Genomic DNA, 26,029 nt, shown 5'->3' on the forward strand with positions numbered 1-26,029 from the left:
GAGAGAGATAGATAGGGACAGACAGGAATGGAGAGAGATGAGAAGCATCAATTAGTTTTTTTCGTTGCGACACCTTAGTTGTTCATTGATTGCTTTCTCATACGTGCTTTGACCGGGGGGATACAGCAGACTGAGTGACCCCTTGCTCAAGCCAGCGACCTTGGTTCCCAGCTGGCAAGCTTTGCTTAAACCAGATGAGCCTGCGCTCAAGCTGGCAACCTCGGGGTCTCGAACCTGGGTCCTCCGCATCCCAGTCTGACACTCCATCCACTGCACCACTGCCTGATCAGGTGGGACATATTTCTTTTGACTATTTTGTTTGTGTGTTAGGTAGCTCTGCTCTGGCTCCAAACTTGTTGTGATATCTTTATGAGAAAGGTATCTTTTGGGGCTCAGTAATAAAAACCTTCAGGCCACCCCACCTCTTTGCTCTAGGCATGTTTCTTGTGGGTTATATGCATTCTCCTATTGTATATGAGTCTTGAATGCTGTTGGCCCTTTCATGGGTAGAGTTAACCCTTCAGGCTAGCTGGCTCTAAGGGTCACCTTTGGTTACAGTGTGCAGTGGCTGTCCCCTGAGGGGGAGTTATTACCAGCTGGGTCTGGTGTCTGCTGGACTCCCCTCTTTAGGTGTGCTGCTTATGTGGCTAGTTGAGTCTAGCGCTGGTGCGGTTTGAAACCCACTACTGATTGTGTTGGGGTTCTGGATCTTCTTGGGTGGGGTTCAGATTCAGGTTGATGTCAGACGTTGTTTGTAACCAGCCATAGACACTCACTCTGTTCATTGTTTGTGGCTGTGTTTACTGTGCCCGGATATGTGTGGGAAGGGTCAACCTGTGTTTAAGGGTTGATTTCCTCCAGCGAATAGCTGACAGTGGCTATGGAAAAGGGCCCCAACTCTTTAAGATTTGCCTGTATTTGTCAGCTGAGCCTTCTGCAGAAAGACTGTCAGGTGGGCCCAGACTAGCTTCACCCCACAGACCCTTCCACCAGTTGCAAGCTTGGTAGGGCCGGGCAACTGAGGAGGACAACATTAGTGGGACCACTACATGGTGGCGGCAGGGGAGGGGGGCTGTCTCTTGATCACATACTTGGTAAAGAGAAAGTGGACCCTACTTCAGAGTTTAATCCCTCAGCCACTGATGGATACTCCTGTTTTATGTCCCCTAGAGGGGTGAGCAGCAGTTTCAGGTTGAGTGGGGCTGGCAGTCCCCTCTGCAGAAGTCCTCAAGGAACTCACACTTTGAATGTCTGAGCTCTAAGCTTCTCATCCTTCCCCCTGTGGATTGGAGCCCAGCGGGGCTGGGTATCCAGGATTTAGCAGGGTTAATCCCTACAGCTTTGTTTTGTGGGTGATGCCTGCAATCCTGTAGAAAGGGTGGGGAAATTCTTTGTCTTCTGAGGTAGCTTGGGCTGAGCTCTCAGGGGAGACAGGAGTCAGACCCACCCCACTGTGTAGTTTCCATGCACCCCTGTACCCTCCTATCTGGTTCCCAGTCTGGCTCCCAGACCAAACCTTCCCCTGGAAAAGTCCTGGCTCTCTGTCTGGCACTGTGCTCTCCCAGCAAGGCCAGATCCTAAAGAAGTCCTGGCTCTCTGTGGAGTTTTCTGCTCTTTCAGTGCTCTGTGCACTCACTGTGGACAAGCCTGGGTCCTAAAGCCCTGATTCTCTGTACAACACTCTGCTGTCATGCTGTGCTCTCTTCCTAAGGCCCCGCCAACTGTCCCCCTTTGGGGATGGTATGCGCCAGCTTGTAGAAGGGGAACTGGGACTTCTTCCCTTCCCTGGAGGTAGCAAGGGCTGTGCTCTCCAGGAAGATAGGAGTTGTGAATCCTTGGTGACTCCGGACACCCTGCCCCTGCCCATCTGGTTCCTGGACAAAAGCTTCTCTGGAGACAGCTGTGCATTGGGGGTAGGGAGGCTGGCCCTCCTTTCAGGGCCCCCAGTTTAGTCACTGTTTGTGTCTCCCCAGAAGCTTCCCCAGAAAAAGGGCATTGGAAAAGACACTGCCAGGACTGAGCCCTGCAGAGTGGCCCCGCCAGCAGTCGGGGATGGGTGTGCATTCCCCTGGCTGTGACAATAGAAGTGCCGATACTTGGGAAGGTGGCATCTGGGTGTCTGATTTTTCACCTTCAGATGCTATGAGGGCTTCTCTTATCCCTGTTGCTCTGGTTGGGGATCTTTGTGTGGGTTTGGGACTTCACTCTCCTAGGGGGAGGGAGCTCCCTGGATGCAGTATCCCTCTAGCTTTTCAGCCACTGCACGTGGGTGCAGGGGTTATCCTTCTCCACGCCTCCGCCCTCCTTACCAGTCTCTGTGTGGCTTCTTTTGTAAATCCTTGGTTATAATTTTTCAGTTCAGCTAGCCTTCAATTTGTTATTCCAGGTGAATGCTCAATGTTTTAGCTGTGAATCACGTTTGGGGCTGGGAGAAGGTGAGTATAGCATTCACCTACTCTGTAGCCATCTTGGAGTTGCTATACTTAACTAATTTTTTTACCTTTCAGACTCACATGTCCTGCTGCCCAGCAGACATCTTCTGTGTGGCTCACAGGACCTTCATACTTCCCCCAAAACTACTCCGTAGTAGGTTTTCTGGGCTCCTCTGTAACAATGGCCCCTTCCCACTTGGGAGAAGGGGAGTCTGCAGATAGCAGATTGGCTGAGAACCACAGCCTGAGGTAGGGCCAGCCTGGCTGTGCTCACTGTACTGATGGCCCTTGGAGGTGTGTGGTCTGAAGGCCTGGCAAGCCTCTGCTTGGGATGATGTTCCCTTCCAGTGGCCTAGGCTTCCTCCATGTAGGATTCTCTCTCCTTAACATAGGGGCTCTTTGGAGCCTGACTGCTCGCCTCTCCTGTTGCAGGAACCAAGCACCAGGCAGTGATGAGTGCAGACGACTGCTTTGGGCTGGGCCGCTCGGCCTACAATGAAGGGGACTATTACCACACGGTGCTGTGGATGGAGCAGGTGCTAAAGCAGCTCGATGCTGGGGAAGAGGCCATCACCACCAAGGCCCAGGTGCTGGACTACCTGAGCTATGCCGTCTTCCAGTTGGGCGACCAGCACCGCGCCTTGGAGCTCACCCGCCGCCTGCTCTCCCTTGGTAAGGAGGTTCTAGAGGTAGGTCAGATGGGGCTGGGCAGCTGGCAGGAAAACTGGTCACTCTACTGGTCACTGCCTGGCTACTGTCCTGGGACTGAGCCAGTCCAGCCTGTCTGCTAGTCAGTGACTAATGCCTTACTGCTTTCAGACCCAGTCCAGCTGCAGCTAGCTCCTTAACCTGCTCAGTTCTGGCCTATCACTGATGGATACACGGTGGCCCAGGCACACGCCCTTTGCTAGGGAGTCTCTTTCTTAGGAACCTGATGCTGCAGGGGTCCCCAAACTTTTTACACAAGGGGCCAGTTCACTGTCCCTCAGACCGTTGGAGGGCCGCCACATACAGTGCTCCTCTCACTGACCACCAATGAAAGAGTTGCCCCTTCCGGAAGTGCGGTGGGGGGCTGGATAAATGGCCTCAGGGGGCTGCATGCGGCCCGCGGGCCGTAGTTTGGGGACACCTGCTAGCGCCTCTGCTCAGGGTGGAGGCTCCACTGCAGCCCGAGAGCCAGCTGAAGAGCAGTGTTGTTGCAGTGATGACCTGACCTTTAGTGAGGGGCCTGAGGTCCAACTGGTGGACTTGCCTTGCTGGTGTCTTATGTGTCTCGTGCTGTGGGGCTGAAGATCAAAGCATTATGTTTTTACACTTGTCTCCTTTTAGTAATATATAGGAGCACCATGGTCTGGAATTTCACAGACCAGTGAAGACTTTGTTATGCTGATGCTTTTCATGAGTCTGGTATCAGCTAGCACCTCAGAGTTCAGCAAGACTGAAGTGGGAAGAGAGCTTTGTAAATTGTCGTGTCAGTAAGAGCCTTGGACAGGGAGTCAGGAGACCTTCAGGCCTCAGTTTCTTCACTGAGGAGGGGCACAGGAATCCTGCCAGCCTTGCTTTGTGTTGTAGGCCTATAAGCTGAAGCTGTGGTCATGTCAGGTATCTTGTCACCAATATCCACCTGCCTTCTAGCTGTGACCAGCATGTAATGTGGTTGCCAGGGATGATGTACTCTAGTGGACACAGCCAAGTCAGGAGGTGGTGGCAGAACTCTGGACCTGTGTCTGTGGGACCCTGGGGAGGCCTGAGAGGACAGCCCCCTTGGCCAGCTACATGTGTCCTCTTTGTTGCTTCCTTCTCATCACTGATAGCGGGAGAACACTGGCTGGCTTTCTGGTTCTGCCGCGTGAACGCTGGTTCAGGGCTGCAGAGGGCAGGACGGTGTGTGTGAGGGAGCTGCTGGGAGAGCAAACTGCTTATAGAATAATTTCTCTAAATGACCTAACAGATGTTTGTGGTTTCCTTTCCCTTCTTGTTCTTTGCTTTTCCTAGACCCGAGCCATGAACGAGCTGGAGGGAATCTGCGATACTTTGAACAGTTGTTGGAGGAAGAAAGAGAAAAAATAGTATCAAATCAGACAGAAGCTGATAAAGCGACCCAGGGCAGCATCTACGAGAGGCCTGTGGACTACCTGCCCGAGAGGGATGTCTACGAGAGCCTCTGTCGTGGGGAGGGTGTCGGACTGGTGAGCTGTGTGGGTGGGCCAGGCGCGCAGGCGGTGGAGCAGGCTCTGGCTCTGGACAGGCAGATTTGGGGAGGATGTTTCTGTGTCTGTAGGTTATTTTTGCACCTTCCCTCGTCCTTTATAATATCTGCTGAGGCTGACGTGTGGGCATTCTTTGAGGTATAACACAGGAGACTTTCTGCCCTCCTGTCCCAGGTAGATTTTCAGTCCTCTGAGCTATTACTGAGCTCCCCTCCTCACCTCAACATGCCCAGTTTCTGCTTGAGTCAGTGTTGGGAAGAAAACTGGGGATGTGGACATTCCTCAGGCCCCAAGGGAAGTCATGTTCTTGTAGTAAAGACACAACAAGTGCTAGAGCTTGGCAGTTGTTCAAGTTTGGTATCGGGTATCACTGGCCTCTGAGAGTCCGGGATCCCAATGCTTCCTTAAGGAGGTCCAGGTGGGAGGCAGTCTCTCAGCCTTTTCCATGACCCTGACTGCTTGGCTCCCACTGGCCCTTCACCCTGGAAAGGCTTCTCCCCACCCCAGCCCTTTAAAGGTACTCATATAAGTGTGAAAAAGGTCACGGGGTGGGTTACCCTCTGCCACAGAGCTTGTGGGTGTGAGGTATTCTTGGAAAAGAGGAAACATTGCATGATGTGGGGGATGTCATTTTATGCCAGTCAAGCTGAGAGGTTTTGTTTTCTTCCGTGATGGGGTGGGAGGGAGCAGTTGCTGGACACAGGGCATGAGACCAGTGTCTGCAGCCAGCCAGCCCGGGCAGAGGGTGAAGATGCACTCAACTCAGCATCTGTTGCTCTGTGCTCCCCAGACACCGCAGAGGCAGAAGAGGCTTTTCTGTAGGTACCACCATGGCTACAAGACACCACAGCTGCTCATTGCCCCCTTCAAAGAGGAGGACGAGTGGGACAGCCCCCACATCGTCAGGTACTATGATGTCATGTCTGACGAGGAAATCCAGAGGATCAAGGAGATCGCAAAACCCAAAGTAGGTATCTCTGCAGGTCCTTCTGGGGCCACTCATTCCTGGTACCTTGGGCAGTTTGTTGCTTACCCCATTGGCCTTGGTTGATATCTGGCATGAGTCTCCTGTGGGGGTAATGAGGTGCTGCAGAAGCAGTTTGACCTTGTGGGTCCCATGGGGAAGAAAATGGAGGAACCAGTTGTGGTCAGCCAGTCATCTGAGCCAAGCACGGCTGCTATGACAGAAGGGTACTGGGGCAGGGCAGGTCCACTGTGAGTCGTGTCAGCCACCTGGTGAGGCTGATGTGTGGGGGAGAGTCTTTAGGAGGCATGCCGTAGAGTGCTACCAAGCAGGGTCCTGTGGAGCCCATGGTCGGGATTGCAAAGGAGGGGAACGCACATCTTTATCACACTGAGTCTCCTCATCTGAGAGCCTTCTGGGTGTCTTCTCTGGCTCAGAACTCTTAAAACTGTCTTTATAAAGCCTGCACATTTCTTGTTGCATCTATTCCTATGCAGTAACTTTACTTTATTTCTTCATTATTGTATTTTTACTAGTTATCATATTCCCCATGTATAAGACTCACCCTTTTTCGAAAATTTTGGGGTCTGTAAACTGGGTGCGTCTTATACAGTGGTTGTGGCATTTCAAATGCCATAGATGGAACTGAGGACAAGACAATATATGAATACAGTGATTCGTCATCAGACACAGATGAGGACGAGCTAATGGATGGGTGTTCTGACGGTGATGAGAAGTTGTATGAATTTTATGATGAATAATACTTGAGTTCGATAACTTTATGTAATACTTTTTTTTTTTTCAAATTTCGGGCCTCAAAATTAAGGTGTGTCTTATACATGGGAGCGTCTTATACATTATTATATTAATTTACTATTATGTGCTAAGCTATTGATTGTAAAAGTGTATTTTATAGTAATAGCTAATATTTCCAGAATTCTTCAGTATGACAGGCCCTGTTCTAAGTGCTTAATGTATATTAACTAGTAGGTCTACTAGGCAGGCTGCGTCTCTGTGTTCATCTTACCCATGAGGAAACTGACCTGTGCAGATCACAGCTTATTGTTGAGCTTACACCTTTTTGGTTTTTAGCTGATTCTCTTGGCTTGGCCAAATAGTATTATCACCTGCAAATAAGAAAATTTGTCTTTTTCTTCTTTATAGTTATAGTTCCTTTGTTTTTAGTGTCTTACTGAACTGCCCAGAACTTCTGGAGCATTGATACAAGAGGCATCCTTGTTTTGTTCCTGAATTACCTGGAAATTCCTCTGGTATTTCACTGCTAAATGTGCACTAGGCTGTTGGTTTCATATAGATGTCACCATGTTATAAAGTTATTTTTTTGTTTCTAGTCCATAAAAGATTTGCTTCCATGTGACATCTTTTTTTTAATTTTATTTTTTAATGGGGCGACATCAATAAATCAGGATACATATATTCAAAGATAACAAGTCCAGGTTACCTTGTTGTTCACCTATGTTGCATACCCATCACCCAAAGTCAGATTGTCCTCTGTCCCCTTCTATCTAGTTTTCTTTGTGCCCCTCCCCCTCCCCCTTTCCCTCTCCCTCTCCCCCCTCCCCCCGTAACCACCACACTCTTATCAATGTCTCTTAGTCTCACTTTTATGTGCCACCTACGTATGGAATAATGCAGTTCCTGGTTTTTTCTGATTTACTTATTTCACTTCGTATAATGTTATCAAGATCCCACCTTTTGCTGTAAATGATCCGATGTCATAATTTCTTATGGCTGAGTAGTATTCCATAGTGTATATGTGCTACATCTTCTTTATCCAGTCATCTATTGACGGGCTTTTTGGTTGTTTCCATGTCCTGGCCACTGTGAACAATGCTGCAATGAACATGGGGCTGCATGTGTGTTTACTTATCAATGTTTCTGAGTTTTTGGGATATATACCCAGTAGAGGGTTTGCTGGGTCATAAGGTAGTTCTATTTTCAGTTTTTTGAGGAACCACCATACTTTCTTCCATAATGGTTGTACTACTTTACATTCCTACCAACAGTGTATGAGGGTTCCTTTTTCTCCACAGCCTCTCCAACATTTGCTATTACCTGTCTTGTTAATAATAGCTAATCTAACAGGTGTGAGGTGGTATCTCATTACAGTTTTGATTTGCATTTCTCTAATAACTAAAGAATATGAGCATCTTTTCATATATCTGTTGGCCATTTGTATTTATTCCTGGGAGAAGAGCATTTTATGAATTTGACTCCAAAGGCAAGAGAAGTGAAGGCAAAAATTAATGAATGGGACTACATCAGACTAAGAAGTTTTTGCTCAGCAAGAGAAACTGATAACAAAATAAACAGACAGCCAACTAAATGGGAAATGATATTTTCAAACAACAGCTCAGATAAGGGCCTAATATCCAAAATATACAAAGAACTCATAAAACTCAACAACAAACAAACAAACAATCCAATAAAAAAATGGGAAGAGGACATGTGACATCTTTTAAAGAGAACTGCTTGCTGCCATGTCCGTGCCCCTCTCCTATCACTGGTGGTTACAAGGGAGGATTTAACTGGACCCTTTATTGCTCTGCTCCTAATGGAATTGTAGTGGCCAGGAGGCCCAATGCTCATGGGGGACTTGAACTAGGTTCCTGCACTGGCCCCCTGGACCTCATCTTGGGATGACCTTGATCTGAGGACTAGATCGGTGTATCACTGATGTGGCCGAGGGAAGGTCTAGCCAGTGTGTGTGGAGAATGGGGACCAGGACCCACCTGTTTGCACTCCCTGGATCAGTTCCAAAGCCCTCCAAAGGAAAAAACAAAACAAAACACTTTCCTGGTTGCCAGGTGAGAGAGGCAAAGTTTTGTCAGAATGTCCTGAGAAATTTCTCACGTGTTCCTTAGAGTCAGGCAGTAAAACATCTGTGTGTATGTGTGCTGGGAAAAGGGTGAGTTGCATGCATACATGTGTGTGGCAGGGGCGGTGGGGGGGGATGTTGGGAAGACTTGTCTTTGAACAGAAGCCATGTGAAGAGCCAAACATGCTGACCTCTCCTTTTCCGGAGCCTGTGAGGGGCAGAAGCTATGCTGGCTTTGAAGTGGGGCGGATGAGCTTAATTTGGCCTGTGGGGAATGCTTGGCAGCTGCCTGTGAGTTCCCAGTCTGTTTTCAAAATAGCCCTGTCTGTCCCCGGAGCTGTCCAGAGCCCCCTGTGGGTGTGAGGCCAACAGTGAGGCTCAGCTGCTTGGATGGGGTCTAGCTGCAGCCATAGTTGTCATCAGGGAGGAGGTATAGGCAGGCTCTCAGGGAAGCCCTCTGTCCTGGGTGCACTGGCCATCTTACAGAACATGCTGTTGCAGCAGAGGGTCCAGGTTGGTTGATCACACCTCCTGACCAGGTTTCTGGTCCATCTACTCCTCCATCACTGTGCCACCCCTGCCCAGGCTGCCATCATCTCTTGCCCTGACTTCTGCCTTGACTTCCTCACTGGCCTGCTGTTCCCACTCTGGCCCCTCCTTAGTCACCTTTCCACGAGGTGTCCACAGGGACCCTTCTTACAATCAGGTTGTGAGTGTCCCTCCCCCGTGTAAAGCCTTCCCTGTTTCTCACTGGCCACAAGCTCACATCCAGACCTGGCTCCCACTTGCCTCTTCAGCCTGTTCTCTTATGTCTAACGTCTAATCCAGTCATAGCGCCACACCCATTTCCATCCCTGCCCCTCTGCATTGCTCCCCTGTTCCTGCGGTGCTGCCCCACGTGGCTAACTCCTGCTTCCCCTCCAGTCTCAGCTAGGTGGGCTCTCCTGTAGGAGAGCATTCTTGATGCTGTGACAGTCTCTCACTGACGTTAAGCACCTCTCCAGCTCTTCCCCCTTGATGCAGAGCCCCAGTTGGTTTTCTGCCTTCTTCGCTTAAGTGCAGGGGCCACGTCTCAGTCACCAGCATAGTGCCAGGTATGTAGCAGGCATGCATTAGGTGTTTACTGAAGTGAAGGGGGAGTGCTGTTGGGGTGGGGGTATCTGGATCTGTGGCCCCACCCATGTGCATTCATTAGCACAGTCCACAGCTGCAGCACAGGGGGGTGGCCCTGGGCAGCAGGTCATTCCTGGGATGTGTCTGCGCCTGCCTGTGGAGCCCGGGGGAGTGGAGGTAGGGAGAGTGTGCATATCTGTGAAGTGTGTGTGTGAGGTGTGGGCTTCCAGGCAGCAGCTCACTTATTTCAACTTGGGCCCTTTCCTGATTCTATCATCTGACCTTGCGAGACTTTCCCCAAGGGAGGGGAAACTGCCTCCTGCACTTGGGCCTGCAGCAGCAGTGGCCTGTGCAAGCTGGGGCAGCAGGAGAGTGTTTGGGTGGGTTTCTTGGCAGAGGAGGCCACTGAGGGTCAGAAGGACTGAGGTCTTTCTTGACCAGGTTGAGGGGAGCGTGCACAGCTGAGGCTTAGGAATGTGGCCCAGTTTGAACAGCAGGAGTAGCCATGTGTGGGCTGTGCTCCAATAGGGGGGTGCGTGGGCCTGGTGAGAAGGGGGGCTGTCTGGGTGGATGGGGGGAAGGACAGGCGCACTCTATAAGCATAATTCTGCAGACAGCACGGATGTGGGGAGAAGCAGGAGTGGGCAGAGACTGAGCAGGTCAGTGGCTAGGGTCTGACAGCAGAGCCGGAAGGTGAACCTCAGACTACTGTGCTGGCCTGGCCTGCAGGATCAGGGGGCCTTGGCTAGAGCCCCTGACTGCAAAGCTGATTCCCCCACTGACCTGACTGGCAGATCAGGTCCCAGTCTCTCCAGGAAAACACTCCAGGCAAAGAAGGATAAGTCTGCTCTCTTCTTCCTGCCCTCCAGCTCGCAAGAGCCACTGTTCGTGACCCCAAGACAGGCGTCCTCACTGTTGCCAGCTACAGGGTTTCCAAAAGGTTAGCAAAGGTGATGGTGGTGGGGTAACTGCGCAAGCTCAACTCCGACCTCTCAGTCCCTCCCCAAGGATTCCCAAGGGAGGGTAGCTTGGCCTATCCTACCTGCTGGCACGTCTCCCACTTAGAGCACTCACCCCATGCTGCCTGTTAGTGCTGGGGACAGAGGCAGGCCCTCATCTGAGCCTGTCTTCCCTACCTCTCTTTCTCTCCCTCTTCTTTTGGCTTAGCTCCTGGCTGGAGGAGGACGACGATCCTGTTGTGGCTCGAGTGAATCGTCGGATGCAGCACATCACAGGGCTGACAGTAAAGACTGCAGAATTGCTGCAGGTATGGCTGGTCCCTGGGCCTTGGATTGGGAGGGGTACTTCTGGACAGATGGTCTTCCAAGGTGCCCAGGGCCAGGCTTAGAAAGGCTTGCTCAATAAACTGTATGACTGCACAATGCTGTGAATATGGAGTGACCTCACACTGGGAAGCCAGAATTAACATGCCCACCAGCATTCAACAGTTACTCAGCAAATACTGATTTATCTTCTATGTAGCTAAGTATCACACTAGGAATTAGGGATCAGTGGTGGCCATGACAGGTCTATTCATGTCTTCATGATCACAGAAGCTGAAATCCTGATTTGTTCCGGGATATCTCAGAGCTTTTTAAGTATCTTCAGAGGGCATGGTGCTAAGTAAGTCCTAGTCAAATGTACTTGGAGGTAAAGTGTTCTGTGATGTATTAGTAGAAGTGAGAGGCTGGGACCAGTTGGCTGGTGAAGGTGGAGTGCTTTTCTCAAAGTACCTGCCCTGTATCCTGGCTTCCTGCCTATTTCAAGGTGATTGTGATGACACATGGCAGCACTATCCTGAGAAGTTTTGGGTGAAGCTCCTAACAGTGAACCCTCAATCTGTTGAGTTTAAGGCAGCACTGGTCCTGGTCTCTCCTGAGACACTGTCAGAGCAGTCACACTGGGAGTTTCCAGAGTCTCCTGGAACTATTTGGCCACTGTTTCTTCATGTCTAAGGCTCTCACTCTCCACCTTTAGGCTTGACATTTGGGTCTGATCAAACACAAATGTCATTATTAGAATTAGCATTAGAATATTGAACTGAAGGTTATTTGGAAAAGATTTTCTGAACTAGTGCCTGGACACCTCCAGGCAAATTGGTTCTCTCTCGCTCTCTTTCTCTTTTGGTCTATAGCTATATCAGCAGTCAGAAAACCAAATTTGAAGGTCAGCTTTATCGATTTGTATGAAGTCAACCACAGCTTTTAAAAAACATGCTGATCTGATTACCTTATAGCAGGGGTCCCCAAACTACGGCCCGCGGGCCGCATGCGGCCCCCTAAGGCCATTTATCCGGCCCCCGCCACACTTCTGGAAGGGGCACCTCTTTCATTGGTGGTCAGTGAGAGGAGCACATTGACCATCTCATTAGCCAAAAGCAGGCCCATAGTTCCCATTGAAATACTGGTCAGTTTGTTGATTTAAATTTACTTGTTCTTTATTTTAAATATTGTATTTGTTCCCATTTTGTTTTTTTACTTTAAAATAAGATATGTGCTGTGTGCATAGGGATTTGTTCATAGTTTTCTTTATAGTCCGGCCCTCCAACAGTCTGAGGGACAGTGAACTGGCCCCCTGTGTAAAAAGTTTGGGGACCCCTGCCTTATAGTCTTATAAAAACTTCATGTAATCTTTTTAGTTCAACTCAACTTAGTGTTGAGTTTCTAAGCTGAATTTTTAAGTAAATTCTGCCGACAAGCTCATAGATAAAGGACTTGGCCACATTTCCCACTTCCTTCTTATGTATGAGAACACCATTTCAAGAGAAATAAGGGCTCTCGATATACTAGGTCAGTGGTCGGCAAACTCATTAGTCAACAGAGCCAAATATCAACAGTACAACGATTGAAATTTCTTTTGAGAGCTAAATTTTTTAAACTTAAACTATATAGGTAGGTACATTCCTTATTGAAGTAGTTGCCTGCACTTGGTATTTTGTGGAAGAGCCACACTCAAGGGGCCAAAGAGCCACATGTGGCTCGCGAGCCATGGTTTGCCAACCAGGGTACTAGGTGCATCCCAGTTGGCTTTGTTGTGATTCATAATTCCTTGAACAGGGTTTTTGTTTGTTTGTTTGTTTGTTTTTGTTGATGTTAAGATATCTGCCAGTGCATCTTGTACATCAGAGCTGGTGTTAGGACTCATGTTCCTGAACAAGTACAACATTTTTCTTAACTGGCTGATTCCATATTCTGGACCAAGGAGCTGAGAGGGTTGGACAGAAGCTGTGTCCTGTCACTCTCCTGGCTGGCCTCCCAGCTGTACCCTCTCTCATATACAGCCCCAGAAGACGGTTCCTTTGTGCTTGGACTGGCCTCTCTGCCACAACCCTGGCTTCATCTTACCTGGCCTCTCGTTATGTTGTATCATGATGGGAATCAGAATGCCAGAACTCCCAGTGGAAGGGCTGGTATAGTCAAGTCTCTTCTGGAAGATCCAGACTACTGCCAAGGAGCTGAGACACCATTTTTGTTTGCTTTATAGTCATCCCTCGCCATATTGCGGTTCACTTTTCGCAGTCTCACTATATTGCAGATTTTTAAATTATATATATCTAATTTTGTATTGTGGATTTTTCACTATATCATGGGATTTTGTGGTATGTCGGTATTTTTTATATTTATTTTAATTATTTTGCAGTAAAATTAGCATTTTTAAAAAATAAGCATTATTTTAAAATAAGCTAATTCATCATCATCTTCATCATTCAAGTTGTAATATATTCACTGGTGAGTACCCATATAGGATTTTATTTTTTATTTTATTTTATTCATTTTTTTTAGAAAGGAGAGAGAGGGGGAGAGAGAGAGAGAGGTGAGAGAGACAGAGAGAAGGGGGGGAGGAGCAGGAAGCATCAACTCCCATATGTGCCTTGACCAGGCAAGCCCAGGGTTTTGAACCTGCGACCTCAGCATTTCCAGGTCGGCGCTTTATCCACTGCGCCACCACAGGTCAGGTCATATAGAATTTTAAATGTTGTTAAAATTACATAGGTTTAGGAGTGTAGAAAGTGTTTACGAGCATAGGAAGTGTTTATAAGAGTGTGAAAAAGGTTAATATTAGTGTGGGAAAGGTTTATAAGAGTGTGGGGAGGGTGGCCCTGTCTGGTTGGCTCGGTTGGTAGAGCATCAGCCCTATGTGTGGAAGTCCCAGGTTCGATTTCCGGCCAAGGCACACAGGAGAAGCACCCATCTGCTTCTCCACACTTCCCCCTCTACTTTCTCCCTGTCTCTTCCCCTTCCACAGCCAAGGCTCCATTGGAGCAAAGTTGACCCAGGCGCTGAGGACGGCTCCATGGCCTCCGCCTCAGGTGCTAGAATGGCTCTGATTACATTGGAGCAATGCCTCAGATGGACAGAGCATCGTCCCCTGGTGGGCATGCCATGTGGATCCCGGTTGGGCACATGTGGGAGTCTGTCTCTCTGCCTCCCCGCTTTTCACTTCAGAAATATACAAAAAAAAAAAAAAAAGTGGGGAGGGTTTATAAAGCCTTAAAATATATATAAATAAAAAAAAATATATAAGGTTGCTACTTCGTGGGTTTTTGCCTATTGTGGGGGTTCTGGAACCTAACCTCCGTGATAGATGAGGGACGTATTCTTCTAGGAGCTCTCTTGGCATTTCCTTTGCTGGCCAGCAGTGTTGAAAGCTTTGGTCAGCCAAGGTCTAGGGCACAGGAACCTGGGCTTCAGCACCTGTCTCTGAGAGCTCATAGCCCATGGGCTACTGCCAGTGTGATAGATGCACACCAGGGTCCCTGTGGGGACACTGCAGGCTTCTGGGAAGGGACTGGGTCTTCTGCTAGCTGCTGACACTCTTTCAGCTATAGATGATGCATTTGCTATAGATCATTTAGAAGAAAAGGGGCAATGAGATTTTCTTGTGAACTGGATGAGGGCCAGATAGACGAAGAGAGGCTACACTGCTAGAATCCTCTAAGATCGAAGATACTTTTGACTCGATCAAGAACCTTCCATGACATCTGCACTATTTGGGGACAGATAGTGTAAGTACAATAGCTTCAGCACCATGTTCAGATGTCATTCCCCGCACCGTTAAAAGATAAGCCAGTTAGTAGGGGTGGGCAAAAGGAGGAAATAGGGGTGGGAAGAGACTTTGCATGGGGCATGGGGGCACGATGCAGGGTGTAGAGGGTGTTATATTGAATGGGATACTTGAAACCATGTCAACACAATAAATTAAAAAGAAAAATTTTAGCCTGACCAGGCGGTGGTGCAGTGGATTGAGTGTCAGACTGGGATGCGGAGGACCCAGGTTCAAGACCCCGAGGTCACCAGCTTGAGCGTGGGCTCATCTGGTTTGAGCAAAGCTCACCAGCTTGGACCCAAGGTCGCTGGCTCGAGCAAGGGGTTACTCGGTCTGCTGTAGCCCCACGGTCAAGGCACGTATGAGAAAGCAATCAATGAACAACTAAAAGGTGTCGCAACGAAAAACTGATGATTGATGCTTCTCATCTCCATTCCTGTCTGTCTGTCCCTATCTATCCCTCTCTCTGACTCTCTCTCTGTAAAAAAGAAAAGAAAAGAAAAGAAAAAGATAAGCCAGTTTGAGAGTGGCTTCTCTCAGTGCCTGGGATCTGAGCACTCTGTCCAACTAGCGGACATGGTGAAACAAGCAGTGATGGAACTTTCCCACATGCAGTGGCACCATAATCACTTGCATTCAGAGTTTCCTCTGAGTTCTTGACGAGAGTGGACCCACAGAGAAAGCATCTGTGCTGCTACCTCATGAGCCGTGCTAGCGTTTCCCTCCAGGAGGCCCCTCCAGCCTCCGGCCGCCTGCTGAATCAGGCCTCCTGCACTGTTGACAGGGTTCCCAGGTGTTTTTGGTGTGGCAGTCTTGAAGGCTGAAACCTTGGATAACAACATTCTTTTATCCCCTGGTTCTTATCAAAATTTTTATTTTTTTGGAAACTGAAAATCATGCTGCCCAAATTCTGCACGTGATGGCATTGGACGAATACTTTGTTTGTGTTCCAGCAGGAGGATTCTCTCTTGTGAAGTCTGCCCTGCCTCTCCCGACCTCATGTTTAAAGGCCTCCATTGTTGCCAGTTTTGCAGCGTTTTTCACCTGATGGTTGGAAGCACCGAGAATACACTAAAAGTACCAATTTTATGAGGAATAACAGCTGAGCCCCATAGATTTCAGTCAGACACAGTTTGCCAAGTGTCACCAGATGGCCTGTGGTGGTACCACTTGATTAATTAGCTTTCATATCAAATTCTGAACTTTATCTTGAACGTCGTCCATCTACTGAAGCTAAAATAACCATTGTGCTGATAAACTATTCTGAAGGGCATTTACACTTTCGAATCCAACTAATGACACTTGGAAGTTGCTGCAGCTGAGGTGGCTCAGGTCCTATTCCAGTTCCAGGCTCTGCTGGTGGTCCACGCAGTAGACCACTGTGGATGGAGAATGGAGAGAGATGTTAGCCCTGCCCGGCCTGACCAGGAGCAGCTCCGGGGCCTTGGCGACAGACATGGTGGGAGCAGCACCAGGCACTGAGTAGCTCCCAAACTAGCATTAAAAAAAAAAAATTCCCAGTCTTGAGTTTGTTGTTGGCTTTCCTTTGGATTACCTACTTTCTCATTACCTTGCAAACGCAGCACTCGGGCCAGGGCCTGTCTCAGGGGCTTTCTCTGCTGCCATCCAGTGTCCCCGGAGGCCTGGCTTCTCTACAGTGGCCACTTTCAAGTGGCCTATCTTGTTGTTTGGGAAACCACATTTGTGCTGCAACATTACTCTTCCTCTAGCTGTAGACATGTTTGCAGCATTTGCTCCACTTGCGCTGGCTGGGCATGGTTATCTTACACCTTAGCTGGTTGGGGGTTCTGGTTGTTTGGGGATCAGATTGTTCTCATTGTGACTGGGGATGATAGTATCCCTGGGGAGGAGGGCTGCTTTGGAGCTGTTCATGCTGCTGACAAGGTCCAACGCTGTTATTTCCTGCCAGGTTGCTAATTACGGAATGGGAGGACAGTACGAGCCACATTTCGACTTCTCTAGGGTAAGGCCTAAATCACAGGAGCTTTCAAAGGGTCCTGTTTCAGCTGGTTTGAGCTTCTGAAAGCACTTCAGCCTCCACATCAGGCTCCTCCTGCCTCACCAGGGCCAACTCATAGTTATCAGAGAAGCCCAAATCTGGAGCCGTGGGGCCTGCTGACCCCAGTGTAGCCTGGCTGTTTTCCCTTGGATATGAGGAGTGTTCCTTCTGCCCAGCCCTGCCATTCTCTGCCCTGACTACAGCAGAGCACCTCACTTGGTCTCTGCGGAAGCTGCTCCTGCCACTCCTCTGAGCCTGCCAGGGTTCACTTGGCAGCCTTGGCCCATCTAGGCTGATGGATGGAACACACTTATTCCCTTCCTTGACCCTTTTGGTCCCAGTCCAGTGGGTGGTGGGTGAAATCAGTTGCAAACTTGGGTGAAAGTGTTTGTTTGTTGCAGCGACCTTTTGACAGCGGCCTCAAAACAGAGGGAAATAGGTTAGCGACGTTTCTTAACTATGTAAGTACTGGGTCCAGGCCCACCTGTTCACTCTTACTTAATTTTATAGAACGATGAGCAAGATGTTTTCAAGCATTTAGGGACGGGGAACCGTGTGGCCACATTCTTAAACTACGTGAGTATGATGTGTGTGGTGTGTGGGCCTTGAGGAGAGCTCGTGTCTGGAAAGCTCTCTTATCTGATCTCCTGTCAGGGCTGATACCACCAGTGTTGCTCCATGGCTGGGCCCTTTGGCCCTCAGTACCCTTCTTGGCTGGAGTGAAGAGTTGGCCTTTGTTTCCACCTGTAGGATCCTCCCGGCCCCCAGGACCTTCACATCCCTGGCTCCTTTTTGATGTGCTAGACTAGAGTTGTGGCGTGGGTGCCTTGGAAGGTTCCCTCCCTGCAGCAGACTGAGGAAGGAGCCATGAGGTGCTCTTAGCTGAAGCTGCCACTGCCTCCCCAGATGTGGTGTCCTGTCTCTCACCGGCTACTTGCGCTCCAGTCACAGGCCGTTCGGTTTTCCTTTCACATGAGCAACAGTTTCCTCTCCCATTTGCTGAGAGAGCCAGCCCTAGAGAGTCAGAGAAGCTGTCAAGAAACTGAAAGACAGATGCCTGTGTCTATTTCTTCCTCTGGTTTCTCATTTAAGTTTTCCTTGTGTGGCTTTTATGTGTTGGAGACTGCCATGAACATGCTGGTGGGCGGGGCTTATGTGGTTCTCTCTTGTAAGGCTGACAGTCTAATATGAGAGCTTACTTTAAACATAGGAGAGGTCATTGTTTCGTTACCATAGTGACAAGTGCTTTGAAGACAGTAATTCAGGGTTGGCATTGAGAGAAGGTCTCTGTTGGGAAGTAACGTCAATATTGAGACTTAAGGTTGAGTGAAAATTAGTTGGTGGAACTTGGTTTCTGGCAGAGGAGAGAGTGTGTGGAGGCCTGGAAGAGGAAAGGAGTGTGGGATGTTGGAAAATAAGAAAAAGGCTGGTGGCTCAGAGCATGAACTGATAGAGGCTAGTAGCAGAGGCTGGTGAGACAGACAAGGCCTTCAGGTTCTGGGAAAGAGTCTGGATTTGACCCAGGGCCGTGGCCATCAGGGGTTTTGATCTTACTTATTTCCATGCTGAGAACCCTTCAGTCTGTCTGGTGTGTATTCTGTGAAAACATTTATTAGCTCTAAATTGTATTACATTATAGTCAAAACACTGGAAGTGAGGAAGCCAGACTAGAGTAGTGGTGCTTTGGGCATGAGCCGAGACACATTGAACATGTGTACAACCTCAGTCCCATGGAGTCTGTTCTGTTTAGTCTGAGACCTCACCATGGGAGGAAGCAGGGCTCTAGAGAGACACTGCCTTACTTGCTCATGTAGATGACCCTCAGAAAGACACTGTTCTGGGAAGATAAGGGTCTAACTAAAGCAGCAAGTTTTTAGATCCAGAGAAACAGCCCACAATGGGGACAACAGATGGTATTAGAAGCATCAAGGAGCTCCTGGTTAGTGCAGCTCATGGCGTATAGTGGCTTGGGCAAGGCCCAGGCTGAATGGGGATACAAGGGCTAGAAGTTGGGCAGGAATTTTCTGAGTACAGACTTAGATTGCTTCCATCTGAGGACAGCTGGGATGTGGGTATCCTGTAGGCCTACAGCTCTCAAGTGCCCATGGCATAGAGACTGTTCTGATGAACCACACAGATTAAGCAGGGTTTAGGGAGGGGAGGGCATGAGAAGAGCTTTTCTTAGCTGAAGGGCTGGCTGTGGAGCAGAGCCTCCAGGCCATGCTGCTCATGCCTAGAGGAGGTTGATCTGCGTACCTTTGTGGCTCAGTTGCTTTGAAAGCCTAGGGTCAAAGGGCCAAGCTCTATGCCTTGTATTCCCAGATGAGCGATGTAGAAGCTGGTGGTGCTACTGTCTTTCCTGATCTGGGGGCTGCAATTCGGCCTAAGAAGGTAAGTTCTTGTTCTTATGGCTTAGGTGTTGAAGCAGGACTTTATGTCCTCCAGTCTGTTCCCTGACCTACTTGAATGTCACTTGGAGGGGCCTTAGCCCCTTCTTGCCTAAACTCTGACCTTGTGCCCTCAGCTTCCATCTGGGAGAAGGGATGGGGAAGGAGGTCCCTTATGGGCAGGTGGGTTTTTACATATCCACCTCACCGTGAAGGGTAGGAGCTTTCTGGGGAACTCTTCTATCACTGGAGTCCATAGCTCTGTCCCCTGTGCATAGGAAAGTGAGGGTGTTTCTGCTCGTGGAGTGGCTCTGTGGTGCTAGGGGTCAGATTCTGGAGCCCAGAATGTTGTCTGACAGGCTCTCTTTTTCCCAGGGCACGGCAGTATTCTGGTACAACCTCTTGCGGAGTGGGGAAGGTGACTACCGAACGAGACACGCTGCCTGCCCTGTGCTTGTGGGCTGCAAGTGGGGTGAGTGGCTGAAGAGTAGTGTTGGCATTGGTGGCCTCAGTCTGGGCATTAGGAGTCCTTCTTAGATTCTGAGCTGGGAGACAGCTGCTGCTAGAGTTTCACAAAGCCAAGACTGTATCCCTTTTTGAATTTCTGGGTTGTTTTTTTTTAATCCTGCTAACTGGTAGTCCCATCCAGCCATATAGCTATTCACTCAGTGGGGTATGTGCTAAGACCACCATTTGAGATTGCTCTCAGAGATGCCTGGAGGGTCGAGGAAGCTCTGAGGAAAAACAGCCAGATAAGCATTGGAAGTCAAGATGGACTCCTCAGAGTGATGGACTCTGGCAAGGATTCTGAGGGAGGCCGGGGGGAACTGGAATCAGAGAGGGGCAAGAAGTGTCCCAGGCAAGCAAGGCCCACATGGAACAAGCACCATAGGATTGGGCACTGGCTGCCTTTGTCACTTGGATAGGAGGTAGCCTGTGGCACAGGGGCCAAGAGATGAGGCTGGAGGCTGGGACCAAACCACAGAGGCCGAAGCTTGAGCGTCGTCTGGAGGGAGCTGTGGTGAGCCATGGAGAGGCTTGAACCAGCATGTGATAGGAAGTCATTGCAAAGAGTTTATAGCCCTCTTGGGGAATTTGGGGGATAAACAGTGATAAGTTCACAGAAAATTGAACAAATGAAAAAGAAATTGAGGTAATTGCTGACCAGGGAGAGGAAAAAGTGGAACAAGAAAGGACATGTAAGTATTATAATCTATTAGGTGGCTCATGTGTGAACAATATTTACATGACATACTGATGTAAACCTGAATTGAATATTTATTTAACTAAGATGTGATCTAAGTAAATTAGACACAGAGGAGGTAATAAGTATGTGTTTTAAGAGAAGTGTAATTCCAAAATTTAAAGTCAAGAAATAGCACTGTAAGTATGTTATTTAGAAAAATGAGGATAAATATCAGAAGAAACAAGTTGAATGTCCTCTGGAAGTGGGGACAGGTGGTAGGAAGGAGTAGGTACGTGATTGCTATTTAGTATAATAAGCTTTGTAGACAATTTGATTTTTTCAACTAATACCTGTATTACTTATCTTTGAAAAACTCTATGACTTCTGTAGTGCACTAGAATAATTTTCTTATTCATTGTGAAAGGGTCTGTGTTGAGGAATGAAATCATGGTTCATGTCCATCTGAGACACAGCTTTAGCTGACAGCGTGGCTCCCCACAGCACACAGACGGGATCTGCTGGCCCATAGCTTCTGAGGTTCACATCCAGGCCCTCCACCATCTTTTTTTTTTTTTTTTTTTTTTAATTTACTTATTGATTTTTAAAGAGAGAAGAAAGGAGAGAGAGGGAGGGAGGGAGAAACATGAAGATGTTCCACTTATTTATGTATTCATTGGTTGATTCTTGCAAGTGCCCAGAACAGGGATCGAACCTACAACCTTGGTATATTAGGATGATGCTCTAACCAACTGAGCTTCTTGGCTGAGGGCCCCTGCACCATCTTGAGTGGCTTCCTCAACCTCATCTTCTACCTTTCAGTTCCCACCTACCACTTTCCAGTAATATCAGCTGGCTGGAATTCTTAACACACCCCAGGGTATTTCATGTCTTGATGTCTTTCTCATTCTATCCATCTTCTTCCCTGGATAACTGCTCTTCAGCTTTATGCTCAGCCCTCGGGTTTCCTCTTCCCTCACATTGGTTAGATGCCCTTTGACTCTGTTTCTGTGGCAACCTTACACACATATATCATCTGTCACTGGCAGATTCTTGTACCGTTATCTGTTGATTCATATGTCCTCCTCACTAGCTCCTGAGCAACTTGAGATCTGAGACCATGTCATACTCACCTTGGAATCCACAGGCCCAGTACAGGATTCATCCCGAAGGAGTCATTAGTTTTGGGGGCTGATTTAACCAACATGATTGTAACATACTTTTTGTCTGTTCACAGTCTCCAATAAGTGGTTCCATGAACGAGGACAGGAGTTCTTGAGGCCGTGTGGATCAACGGAAGTTGACTGACATCCTTTCTGCCCTTCTTCTTCCTGGCCCTTCAGCCCTTTGTCTTCAAGTTCAACATGAGAGACACCTTTGTATGTTCCAGCCGCTGTCAGGCGGGTCTTTGGAGTAGTAAATGTTTGTCTGGAGCAGACCAAGTGGCCAGGGAAAGGTCCTGGGTGATTTCGGTACCAGCCTTTCTGTCAGCCTGTGCCATCTTGGGTCAGAGTGGCTGCAGCAGAGTCAGGCTGCCTGGCGCCTAGCAAGGTGCCTTTTGTACCTCAGAAGCTTTCGATATGAGATGTCTCAGTGAACCAAAGTTCTGATACCTTGTTTACATGTCTGTTTTTATGGCATTTCTATTAATGTGGCTTTAACCAAAAAATAAAATGTCCCTGCCAGAAGCCTTAAAGAGCCTTCTTTGGAGTATTTTTTAAGACATGGGAGCTTTTACCAAGTTTTCCATCTTGTGTCCTGTACATCTCCTTTTGGAGGCAGACTCTGGGTATTGACTACTTGAGTGGCAAAACCCTGACCTTGAGGACTAGATCTGGTTTAAACACTTACAGCTCCTCCAAGCTTTGGTGTCCTTTCTGGAAAGTGAGGGAAATAGTCTCTCCTGATCTCCTAGGAGCATCGAGATCATGTATGTTAGTGACTGTGATGCTGTTACAACATGTTATTTTTAAATTATGAGATATTCACACAGAATTGTTCATGATACACAGATGTACAGTTTAAAGAATTGAAGGTAGGTGCGAGCACCACCACCCAGATGATTTTCCAACCCACAGCTCAGGCACCCATGAGAGCCCCTGGATCATGTCTCCTATCGCACCCCAGTACGTTGGTGGTAACCATTTTCTAATAATGTGTGGCAGTCACTCCTTCGCTTTTCTTTATAGTTTTACTGTGTCTGCATCCCTAAACAAGTAGTCATTTTGTTGTCCAGGATTTTGAAATTTTTGTAAATGGAATCAGAGAAATTTTTTTTGGTGTTTGGCTTCCTGCATTCAATAGTTGTTTTTAAGATTCAACTATGTTGTTTTGTAGCTGTAGATTGTTTTATATAGTTTGTATAGTTTATTCAGTTTTGTTACTGGATATTCTAGGGCAATACCATAATATTGCCAGTATACTGCTCATAGACATTTGAGTTGGTTTTAGTCTTTGTACATGATGAATAATGCTATTTTCAGATTTATACATGATTCCTGGTGTTCATAAACACATATTTCTGTAGTATGTATATCTAGAAATGAAAATGCTGAGTCTTAGTAGATGAGTCCTCAGCTTTACAATATAATGTATTCCAGAGTGGTTATGCACATTCTCACCTGGAATAAGTTCTTATTATCCCAGCCTTCTCCAATGTCTGATATTGTCCCACTTTGAATTTTTACTAGTGTGTTACATGTATAGTATTAATTTTAACATGATTGTTAATGACATTGAATGCCTTTTTGTATGTTTATTAGTCTTTAGGTTTCTTTAAATGTTTATTCCAGTCTTTTTCTTACTGGTTCATAGGAATTTTTAATATATAATACACACAAGCTCTTTGTTGGTTGTATGTTTTGTAAATCATATCTTTTTTCTAGTTAGTCTTTTCATCCTTAGTTCTGTCTTTTGGTGAACAGTTCTTAATTTTTGTCAAATTATCAAGTTTTTCCTTTTTGATTTATGCTTTTTATGTCTTAAGAAATTCTTCCATACCCCAAGATCATGAAAATATTTCCTATAGTCTTTTCTAAAAGCATTATCACCTAGTCTTTTTCTTTTAGGTCTTTAATACACCTGGGTTTTAATTTTGTATATGGTATGAAGTGCAAGGGTCCATTTAAAAAAATTCTTTTTTTTTAATTTTTAAAATATTTTTTAATTTTTTTTTACAGGGACAGAGAGAGAGTCAGCGAGAGGGATAGATAGGGACAGATAGGGAGGAAGAGAGATGAGAAGCATCAGTTGTCAGTTTTTCGTTGTGACACCTTAAGTTCATTGATTGCTTTCTCATATGTGCCTTGACCGTGGGCCTTCAGTAGACCGAGTAACCCCTTGCTCGAGCCAGCGACCTTAGGTCCAAACTGGTGAGCTTTTTGCTCAAGGCAGGTGAGCCAACACAGAAGCTGGCGACCTCAGGATCTCGAACTTGGGTCCTCCGCTTCCCATTCCAATGCTCTATCCACTGTGCCACTGCCTGGTCAGGCTAAAAAAAATCTTTTTTGCATATTTTATTAGGATAGGATAGACTTATGCTGCAGCAATAAAGTAATCTCTAAATCTCACTGCCTTAATATATAAAACTGTGTCTCATGTAAAAAAAAATTACTGGGTTAGGGAAGTTGCTACCTACCTGCTGTCATCTAATTTTCCTCTAGTGCCTTCCATTGGCAGAAACTGAAAGAAGGACAGCAGGCCAGGAAATCTGAAAAATATAGTTTATGGAGTCACAACTGCAATATAACAGCAGAGTAAAGAAGGAGGAGCTTAGAGCTAAGAAACAACAGAGAAACGACTGGCATGCTAGGTGGTTTTATTCTTTATTATTATTATTTCTTGTTTGAGAGTCTTGTTTGTGGCCTTCTTGAATCTGTATAATAGTATCTTTAATCAATTTTGGAAAATTATTAAATTATTTGCTCTTTCAGTATTTCCTGTGTTCTTTCTGAGACTGATTAAATGTAAATTGGACTATATCACACTATTCTTGTTTCTTAACCTATCTCATGTGTTTTATATCTATGCTATATTTTTGGGTAATTTTTACAACTGTATTTTAGTTGACAAATTTTCTCTTTTATTAACTACACTTAGGAGTTTTTATTTAAACACTTTAAAGATGTAATTCCATTATTTTCTGACTTACACAATATTTTTTTAAATTTAAGTAGCTTGTCCTTTTGTTGTTCCTTTGGAACTGATTCCTTCTCCTCCCCCATTCCCAGTTGTCTGCTTTTTAAGATTTTTCTTTCTTTTTTTGGTTTCAGTGATTTTACTATGATAATACTCAGAGTGGGTTTCTCTGTTATTTTTCATATGAAGTTTATAGAACTTCTTGAATTTGTGAGTTAATGTCTTTGATCAATTTTGGAAATTTCTCAGACATTATTCAAGTATTATTTCTGTCCCATTTTATGTCTCTCTTTCCAGGACTCCATAATCTGGATGTTAGAAATTTTTATTGTATCTCAGGTCCATTTGTCTCCCTTCCTTTTGCCTCAGATGCTTTTTTTTTTTTACAGGGACAGAGAGAGAGAGAGAGAGAGGGATAGACAGGGACAGACAGACAGGAATGGAGAGAGATGAGAAGCATCAATCATCAGTTTTTCATTGCGAGACCTTAGTTCATTGATTACTTTCTCATATGTGTCTTGACCGTGGGCCTTCAGCAGACCGAGTAACCCCTTGCTCAAGCCAGCGACCTTGGGTCCAAGCTGGTGAGCTTTTGCTCAAATCAGATGAGCCCGCACTCAAGCTGGAGACCTCGGGGTCTTGAGACCTGGGTCCTCTGCATCCCAGTCCGACGCTCTATCCACTGCGCCACCGCCTGGTCAGGCTCAGACTAGATATTTTCTATTGATCTGCCTTCTACTTTATCTCTTCTTCTACTGAACCCATCTGCTTAGTTTTTAATTTCAGTTCTTGTATTTTTCAGTTCTAGAATATCCATCCAGTTATTTTTAATCAGTTCTAATTCTCTGGGTAATTTATGTCTTGCTTTCTCCATTTTTTTGAACTAATGAATCAGTTATTTAAAATTTCTTGTCTCATAACTCCATGGTTTAGATTATCTGTGGATCGTATTCTATTGTCTTTCTTCCCCTTGGTATCTGGTCATTTGTTCCACTCTGTTTGTATGCCTGGTAATGTTTAACTGAATGTTTGATAGACACTGTATGACAAATTGCAGAGGCTCTGGATGGTAATAACCTCCTCCACTAAGGGCTCACTGTTTCCTTTACTAGGTAGAGTAGGGATTAATCAATTTATTCCAAATCAGAGCCTGAGTTCATTAAGGCTGGGTTGTAGTTTTCTTAAGACTCTACCTCTGGTTTACCCTCATTTCCCCCATTACAAGATATAGTCCTATAAGAGTTTTCCACTTGAGAGCCTAAAATATTCACTGGATCTTTCCCCCCACCCCCAAGCAGTTCTGCAGTTCTAATCCTTTTAGTTTCAGGATCTAAAACTCATTGTTTTATTCAGAGGTTTTTCTGCTTAGCTCAGTGTTTCCCAACCTTTTTTGTGCCATGCCCCACCTTAACCTTTCTAAAATTTTTATGTCCCCCCCTATGTAACATACATAATTTTTAACATTAAAAAATTGATTTGTTCACTTAATAAACATAAATGATAGGTTCTAGGAAGAAATCACTATGAAATTGTTAACAAAACACAGTAAGTAAAATTTCCAAACATATAATGAAAAACAGAAATTTAAATTCCAAATAATTTTAATAGATTTTTCTATATTAATTTATTAATTTAATTTAGTGTGATCCTTGCGCTTGCTGCTTGCTGCACTGAGATTTTATATTAGGTTCCAATTTG

The 26,029-nt window shown here is 46.6% G+C and overlaps 1 protein-coding gene across 7 annotated transcripts in view; it reads left to right on the top strand.

The window, feature by feature from the left end:
• Positions 1 to 25,485, top strand: part of P4HA2 (prolyl 4-hydroxylase subunit alpha 2) — a 47,240-nt gene extending 21,755 nt beyond the window's left edge. For 4 of the 7 annotated variants that reach the window (XM_066341810.1, XM_066341805.1, XM_066341809.1 and 1 more), the window contains 10 exons: positions 2,865 to 3,104; positions 4,428 to 4,621; positions 5,433 to 5,609; positions 10,428 to 10,498; positions 10,726 to 10,825; positions 16,535 to 16,588; positions 17,135 to 17,200; positions 18,947 to 19,015; positions 19,387 to 19,483; positions 21,432 to 25,485. In XM_066341810.1, the coding sequence (XP_066197907.1) occupies positions 2,865 to 3,104; positions 4,428 to 4,621; positions 5,433 to 5,609; positions 10,428 to 10,498; positions 10,726 to 10,825; positions 16,535 to 16,588; positions 17,135 to 17,200; positions 18,947 to 19,015; positions 19,387 to 19,483; positions 21,432 to 21,502 (1,139 nt within the window). In that variant the 3' untranslated portion in view covers positions 21,503 to 25,485. Of the gene's footprint in view, positions 1 to 2,864; positions 3,105 to 4,427; positions 4,622 to 5,432; positions 5,610 to 10,427; positions 10,499 to 10,725; positions 10,826 to 16,534; positions 16,589 to 17,025; positions 17,086 to 17,134; positions 17,201 to 18,946; positions 19,016 to 19,386; positions 19,484 to 21,431 lie in introns of all 7 variants that reach the window. The other 3 variants (XM_066341811.1, XM_066341807.1, XM_066341806.1) reach the window with 3 other exon arrangements.
• The last annotated feature ends 544 nt before the right edge of the window (positions 25,486 to 26,029 follow it).

Source organism: Saccopteryx leptura, chromosome 6 (assembly GCF_036850995.1).
Source record: "Saccopteryx leptura isolate mSacLep1 chromosome 6, mSacLep1_pri_phased_curated, whole genome shotgun sequence".
Taxonomy (NCBI): Eukaryota; Metazoa; Chordata; class Mammalia; order Chiroptera; family Emballonuridae; genus Saccopteryx; species Saccopteryx leptura.